General features: G+C 57.5%; 1 protein-coding gene across 1 annotated transcript in view; it reads left to right on the top strand.

Moving 5' to 3' along the window:
* Window positions 1-7,886, top strand: part of WNK4 (WNK lysine deficient protein kinase 4) — a 23,996-nt gene that overhangs the window by 7,826 nt on the left and 8,284 nt on the right. The window contains exons 3-6 of the mRNA XM_025200741.1: window positions 4,051-4,223; window positions 5,070-5,290; window positions 5,661-5,818; window positions 7,584-7,672. Coding sequence (XP_025056526.1) covers window positions 4,051-4,223; window positions 5,070-5,290; window positions 5,661-5,818; window positions 7,584-7,672 — 641 coding nt within the window. The remainder of the gene's footprint in view (window positions 1-4,050; window positions 4,224-5,069; window positions 5,291-5,660; window positions 5,819-7,583; window positions 7,673-7,886) is intronic.

The following is a 7,886-nucleotide window of genomic DNA, read 5'->3' as shown; positions in this document are numbered from 1 at the left end:
AGCAGGAATAGACACGTGTCGGCCGCATGGCCTAGCAGGGCCAGTGCTGGGCAAGGAGCCAGTTTCTCTTGGGTTTTGATCCCAGCCCGGACACTTGAGAAGCTGTGGCTTTGGGAAAGGCACTGTCTTGGGCTCTTCACCTGTGGGATGAGGCGGTGGGGGGATTGGAGTGCTCAGCAGAGCTGTCAGCAGCACTGGGAATGAGAAGCCCTTAGTGCTGGGGGAGAGCCTGAGCCCTGGCAGAGGGGTGTGATGGCTTCAGCTTCAGTTGCACCACCAATCTCTTCCCCCGTGTCCAGGAAAACATGCTGCTGCAGCCACACTTGCAGCCCCTCCTTGCTGTCTCCTGCCCCTCCCTCTTCCTGTGGCCACTGGCTAGAGCACCCTCAGATCAGCCCTTGAAAACACCCCAGGAGCATGCTTCTCCTGGCAGGGGAGGGATTGGGGGGAAGAGGGGCGGGCTGGACTGTTTCCACTTCAGCTTGCTACATGGCTCCAGTGCCTGCGATTCTCAGTGTCCTTCTGCACCCCTACCAGGTGGCTATTAGGAGAGTACATTGTGTCCCTGCTGGCAAGCCAGGCTGCATGTCTCCTGCCCCTGTGTGTCACCACGGAGTGGGCTCCTTGGGCATGCTTCCTTGGGTAGGGGGTCTGGAGCTTGCAGGGACAAAGATGCCCTCCTCCCCTGGCATTGTTGGTTGTGGGCAGTTTGGGGCTGCTGGGTATGTCGGGGCAAGTGGTCCATGTGGCAGACTGTTGCTCCAGTACTAAATGTCGTGAAGCTGCAAGGGATGGAACCCAGGAGTCTTGGCTCCCATCCTGCAACTCTGGGCACTAGGCCCCAGTTCTCCATAGTGCTGTATCGAGAACAAGAAGGTGAGCAATGGCTGGCAGAGCATGGCAGCCAGCTGATTGGCCTCCTGCTGCTGGGGTCCCGGGCCAGGGGCAGGATGTGCTTTCACAGCTGTTGAGCAGGGAAGCGGAGGGGTGTTTTGGGCACAAACATCAGGCCCTGGAGTTATGCTCATGTGGGGAGTTGGTGTGCTCTAACTTCACCCTGTAAGCCTTGTAGCGGTTTGAGGGCAGCCCCTGGCTCTCATGTTGTCCCAGCAGCAGCAGCAGCTCACAAGGTCCAGGATCAGATTGCAGGGAAAGGGCTCAAATTGTCTGAATCAAGTTCTCATGCATTTGAGGAGAGGGAACCACCCCTCACCCCCTGGGCTGGGACCTGAGCAGGCCGTCCCTCAACCTCTCCAAGGCAGAGGGATCTAAGCACTGTAGTGGCTTCTGTCTGGCTGCTGCTTGTAACCAACCTTGGCTTGGCCTTCCCTCAGAGTTTGTCAGGACTCAGTCTGGAGCTCCCTGGGCATTTTGGCCCCTGGCACAGAAATGTTTTTGCAGCGTGTTCCATTCTGGTCATCCTGGCTTGAGAGAGAGACTGGGCAGCATGGGAAGGGGGCAGTATGTCAGGAGTGTGGGGCAGCCTTAGAGCAGAGGTACTGCCCCTCCCTTGGCTTGCTAGCAGGGGATGCTTTAGGCTAGAACCGGAATCGTGGATGGGAGGCCCCCACAGGCTAAACTCTTCCTGGATGTGAAAGGTCCCATTCATCCCAGCTCCTCTTGGTGGGTTTGCACTGTGCTGGACTGTGTCTGGCCCCTGAGCATGTGCTCAGAAAGGAGGGGATTATGGAACGGCCCCATGTGGGGAGCTTGGCAGCTGCAGGACCAGTTATGATGCAACACAAATATTGTGAAAGATGCTAGGCTGATTTATGGCGACTGGGAGCCAAAGGGCTTAGCTACTCCCTGGAGCCTCCTGCTTCCAGTGTTTGGGAGCATAGCTGCCGCCTGCCACTAATCAGACTCCTCCAACCAGAGAGCAGCCAAGCTGCTGGGGCTGAGGTGTGGGAAGCCTGACTCAACTGGGCAGCTCCAGATCTGTCCCACAGCTCACTGCTCCTGCTCGCTACCTACCTGGTGCCAGGGCTGACTCCTGTTCTAGAAGATGAAAAGGGGCTAAGTCCCCTTTGAATGAGCACCCACCTTTCCCACTTCCAGCACCCAGACCTGCCTAGGGGAAGAGCTGACTGAGGCCTATTGGAGAATGCAGGCCTGCAATCCCAGAGAACCTCTGAGCTGTGAAACTGTGTTCCCCCCTGGCTTGCTGGGCCACAAGGACAGTCCCTTGCAGCTCTGCTGTCTGGGCCAGATGCAGCTCCCTCCCCCGTTGCTGCATTTGTGTGACCCAGGTAGGGCACTGCCAAGAGACGCTGGCTGGCCTGTGCCCCTACTCACTCTGCAAGTGCTGATCACAGGGGTGGGAAGGAGCCAGCTCTTTCTCCCCAAAGTATCGTTTTTTGTACCTTGAAGTAGCTGATGGAGGGTGTCTGGCCTCGGAAAACCCTGGGAGCTGCCTCACCTTGCACCCCTTGCCCCAAGCCCTGTGCTCAGCTGGGAATTATGATGCCACTTTGCACCAAAGCAGCAAGCAGGAATCCTATGCTCCATATACATGGGGGAAGAATGGAGAATTTCTTCTAGGGGTCATTATTAGGCATTTTTGCTGATGCCTGACAGGGGGTTGGGGAGTGCTTGCTTTGCCACCCTGCAAGCTACATGAGCAAAGAGGATGTCACTGCCCTACATGCCACCCAGCTGCAGCATGTCTGTGAGGGGATGGAGCTGCTGCATCTGTGCTGTCCAGCAAAGGCTGCACTGAGGTTGCCTGGTGCCCCTTGTCAAGGTGCTCACAGGACTTGCATGCCACGTGCTGTGCATCCCCTCCCTGAGAGAGCAGCATAGGATAGCAGTGCTGATGGTCTTGGGGCAGGTATTGGCTCCTCCCTGCCCTGCTGCTGCTCGTTTCCAGTGGTGTAAATGAGAAGCTGACCTGAGGGAATCTGCTGTCCCAGTGGGCATAGCAGGGAGCTGTGGGCAGTCCCTCTGTCTGGCATAAAAGATGCCTCTCTGGACACCAGGTGGCAGGAGCTGGTTCTGGAGCCTTAGGGTATTCCTTATGGGGGTGGTGTGTGTGTGTGTGTGTGTACACTCAGCCTGAGCTATGAACAGGGATTCACCAAGCTCAGTTCATCCCCCATGGGCTCTGTTAAGATTGGGGACTTGGGCCTGGCCACACTCAAGTGGGCCTCTTTTTCCAAGAGCATGATAGGTATGTGGTGGGCAAGACCTTTCTTCTGATGCCCATCTGCATAGGCCCATGATGGGCACTTTCCCAGGTGCCCCTGCCATGTACATGTTGCTTTCCAGTACTGTGGCATGGGACAGTTGTGCTGCACAAGGGTGTGTTGCCTTGACTAGGGTTGGAGAGGCAGGCTTGGCTTGAGCTCCTTCCTGCTGTGGGCACTGGTCTCCTGGCCTGGCCTGTGGAGCAAATCCCAGCCTGCACTCTGGGATGAGACAGGTGGGCTGGCTTTGCTAGCAAGTAAGTAAACTTTACCCCTTTGAACAGAGAGAGGCCAGTGCGTCTAGCTTACCCTCCCCAGTTGGGACCCCTCTGTAATGATTCAGCCCATGAAGCAAGCTGCACACATCCTGACCTGCATACTGTGCATGATGCTGGCAAGCCGAGCCTGTGAGCTGTGTGGGGGTGGCAGGCAGTTGCACAGCACAACACATCTGGCTACAGCAGGTACTCAGGGCTGATGCCAAGGCCCTGTGACTGCATCAGCTCCAGGTCTTGCATTCAGTCCTTTCTCTCCCACAACAAGTGAACTGATGGAGAATGTGGGGACTGAGCATGGTCTCGGTGCCCCTACTACCAGGCTGTATGGCCTGCACTGTCCATCCAGTAACCACCTCAGCCAGCAAGGCATGTCTTGGAATGCCCTGAGACATTCAGGGTGTGGCAGTGCCTGAAGGGTCACTGCCCAATCCCTAAGTGGAGTCCCTTGGCTTCACCTTGCTGCTGTGGAGAGTAAGTGGGGTACAAGAGCCCCTCCTTGCCAGCCTGTTGTTGTGCAGATGCTCCCCAGTCCATCAAACTCCAGGTCCCTTGTGACCACTCATGCCACCTACCTGGTCTCCTTGCAGACCCGGAAGCTTTCAAAGTCTGAGCGGCAGCGCTTCAGTGAGGAGGTGGAGATGCTGAAGGGACTGCAGCATCCCAACATTGTCCGCTTCTATGACTCCTGGAAGTCATGTGTCAAGGGTCAGGTCTGCATTGTGCTGGTCACTGAGCTCATGACATCTGGCACCCTGAAAACGTGAGTATTTTAAGGTTGGGGGAAAGGTAGGGGGGGGGGGGAAAGGGATGTGGGGAGAGGGAGTCTTAGGTTTTATGGTGATGGATAGGTGGGGACGTATAGTGTATGTCAGGGTGAGGAAATGCACAGCATGGGGCAGTGGGCAAGCAGTGTGTGTGTGTGTGTGTGTGTGTGTGTGTGACTTCCCAGCAACCTGGGCCATGCTGCAGGCGCGTGGAGTGAGGCCCAGTACAAAGCAGGACATGTTTCCAGCCATCTCTGCCAGAATCTGTCCAGGCCCACTGTGTGCTGGGCAGAGTCTGCCATCCCCTTGGGCTGGCATGGCTGCAGTTGAGCGTGGGAAGAGGCCCTGGAGCTGGTGGACAGTGCAACAAAACGCTGCTGCTGGGTGCTCAGTAACTGGGTTTGGCCCCATGTGCCCAGGTCTGCAGCCCCAGGGTGTGGCACTTTCCGCTTGACCAGCAGCTGGTGGTGTTGCCTGTACAATGTCACTTCCTCATGCTGCATCTCTGGCCACTTGCTGTGGCTGGGCTTCCCACACTGGTGTCTTGGCCTGCTCCTGGCGCTTTTGGAGCTTGGCTCCTGCTTTTTGCAGCCTGTGGGAGGAGAACGTTCTTCATGCAGGCTGGGGCAACTGGGTACCGAAATGGGCTCCTCACAGGTTCTGGTCACTTGGGTGCCTCCCAGTCAAGAGGGCAGTGATGTGTTAGGGCCATACAGGTATGTGGGAGGTGCATCTGGCAACACCATCAGGGTGTCTCCAAGCCCAGCCCCAGGCCACCTCCCTGCAGGTGCGGCTCATCTGGAGTGCCCACTGCTCACAGCTGCCTCTTCTGTCCCTTGCAGCTACCTGAAGCGGTTCAAGGAGATGAAGCTGAAGGTCCTGCAGCGTTGGAGCCGGCAGATCCTCAGAGGCCTGCACTTCCTGCACACGCGCTCACCTCCCATCATCCACCGTGACCTCAAGTGTGACAACATCTTCATCACTGGCCCCACAGGCTCTGTTAAGATTGGGGACTTGGGCCTGGCCACACTCAAGCGAGCCTCCTTTGCCAAAAGCGTGATAGGTATGTGGGCAAGACCTTTCCTCTGATGCCCTAGCACAGGGCTGTGCACATAGCCAGGTCCCTGGGGGGGAAGTGTCTCTTGTCACAGCTGAGTCCCAAACATTTCAAGGAGCTGTGTGTGGTCTGGCTGGGGGCACAGGAGCCTTAGCTTGAATCAAGGGCATGAAGCCTGCTGAGCTTAAGGTTTCCAGCTACTGCACCTCATGAAACAGGAGGGCTCCAAGTAGCCCTTGGGCAGCAGGATGGCCTTGGGGTATGGCCGTTCCTACAGCCCTTGGATTGGACAGCGGGTGGTATTGGGCTCTAGCCACCACATCTTCCCCAAGCTGCCCAGGTCTTGGTCCTGAGCCATGTCCTGTGTGCCCCCCAGGCACTCCAGAGTTCATGGCCCCGGAGATGTACGAGGAGAAGTACGATGAGGCAGTGGATGTGTATGCCTTCGGTATGTGCATGCTGGAGATGGCCACCTCAGAGTACCCATACTCAGAGTGCCAGAACGCCGCCCAGATCTACCGCAAGGTCACCTCGGTGAGTGAGTGCCTGCCAGCCTTATCAGCCCTTCCCTGCGGGGCCTGTCTTCATGTGCCATCCTAGCCCTGGGCTCTCCACTCACTCTGAGGGCTGCCTGCATCCTCCTGGGCACTGCTGCCACTTCTGCAGTGCAGCATGTAAGGTGGCATGGCCCTGCAGGTTTGGGCTGTCCAGGCAGGTTGCAGGCAGCTCCTGGGCCATGGAGTATGCTGCTGGCAGCATGACTGCCATGTCCACGTCCCTGATGTGAGGCTGGCGATCCCTAGGGCTATGGGACCAGGTGAGGGCAAGGGTTTGGCTCAATGGACTGGGTGTACTGGGGAATTTCCAGGCTTGTTTGGGCAGCAGTGAGAGTGCAGGGATGAGCAGGGCTGGGGGGGAGCTTATTGATGGGGCAGGCTTGCTTAGGGCCAGTCTCTTGCCCAGGACTGTCAGGCTTCACCAGCTCCTTGAGTCCATCACTTCACAAGTTATGTAAGATGCTAAAAATAACTGTCAAGGTTGGGAGGATGTGTGCCTCAGCTGGCAGCAGTGTGGAGTCTGGCCAGTCCTGGCACCTGCCTTTCTCTGTACAGCCCTGACCTTGGAAAGCTGCTCCCCTACGTGGAGGCAGGCAGCAGGGGCCTGCCAGGCAGCACAAGGGATCTGCAGCAGCTTGGGCTCTGGCTCTGTTACACATGCAGCCTTTGCCAGCTGATGTGCCCTCCCTCTGTAGTGAGCCCCCTGGGGCAGCTGGGCACCCCTATGCTCAGAGTGGCCCTATCCTTAGCACTGTCTCTGCTGCCCTGAGCCCCTGATGCTGGTGTGCACTGCCCTGTGCTGGATGGCCTTGCTTCCAAGGGGTCCCTCCTGCCCCAGGGGCTGTGCCAGGAACAGTTGTGCATTTTCAGGTACTTGGGCTGAGACTGTTACATCTGTCCCCTTGGCTTGCTTTGGTTGCCTGTGCCTGAGAGGTGGGGCTAGTGGAGAGGATTGCTCTTGGGGGTGCATCTAGCCTCTGCTTTCTCCAGGCTGCCCTGTCCTGGCCTTGCAGGTGGTCTGCACTACCTGGAGGCCTCTGCTGTTCCTGGGTAAGGCTGCTTTCCCTTCCCATTGCAATGCTGTCACTGCAGCCCCTGCTCTGCTCCTGGCTGCCATCCACTCCCCACCAGCTGTTCCTCAGCATGTCTAGTGGGCATTGTGCATGGGCAGCAGCTGCAGGCGTGCTGGGGGGGGGGAGCCAGTCCCAGCCGCTCCCATCTGGCTCTGTGCCCTGAGCTCCTCAGTCACTCTGAGCTGGCTGGATCCAGTGCGGGGCCGGTTTGTTGCCTGATTGCTGACCTGGGAGTTGAAAGCCACAAGCCTCAGGAATTTAAATTGCCCCCATGTATGCAAACTTGTGGGGGTGCAGGGAGGTGAAGGAGGACCTCACTGCTGGTGGGTGGAAGCAGTCCTGGCCCTGGCCTGGTGTTGAGCAGTTCTGCTGAGCTTAGTCATTGCTGTGGGGTGAAAGGCTCTGTCTCTGCAGGTTGTGAATGGCAAGGGCATGTCCAAAGGTGAGTGATTGGGTAAGGGAGGTGTTTCTTCTAAGACCCTCCCAGTGGAGCTGTTTCCATGCTCAGCTTGTAGCCCTGTAGGTTGAGGCCCCAGAGACCTGGAGGGAGCATGTCCCTTGCCCATACGCCAGTCTGGGAGAGCCCTGTACCACTAAGCAATCCTTTGAGCTGTGGGTGGCCCTTGCAGGAAGGGACCTGCTGGACTTAGGGTGACTGCTCTTCCACAGGGCCTGAAACCCAACAGCTTCTATAAAGTGAAAGTGCCAGAGCTGAAGGAGATCATCGAGGGCTGCATCCGCATGAACAAGAATGAGAGGTGAGAACATGGGGCTGCTGTGCAGGCCCTAGGCAGCCTGGACCATGGGTTCTTGAGACAGATAAGGGGTGGCTGGGGGTTTGGGCTCTGTCTCAGCCCCAGCCCTCCTGTGGGTCTGTATAGTGCCTGGCCTCTCGGTGTTGATGTGAGTGGAGATGGCATCTTTGTTTGCAGGGAGCTGAGCTCTGCACATCCAAGTGGAGCTTTCCTGTCG

This window comes from Alligator sinensis, unplaced genomic scaffold, assembly GCF_000455745.1.
Source record: "Alligator sinensis unplaced genomic scaffold, ASM45574v1 scaffold161_1, whole genome shotgun sequence".
NCBI classification, from domain to species: domain Eukaryota; kingdom Metazoa; phylum Chordata; order Crocodylia; family Alligatoridae; genus Alligator; species Alligator sinensis.
This window is presented reverse-complemented; position numbering and strand designations above follow the sequence as displayed.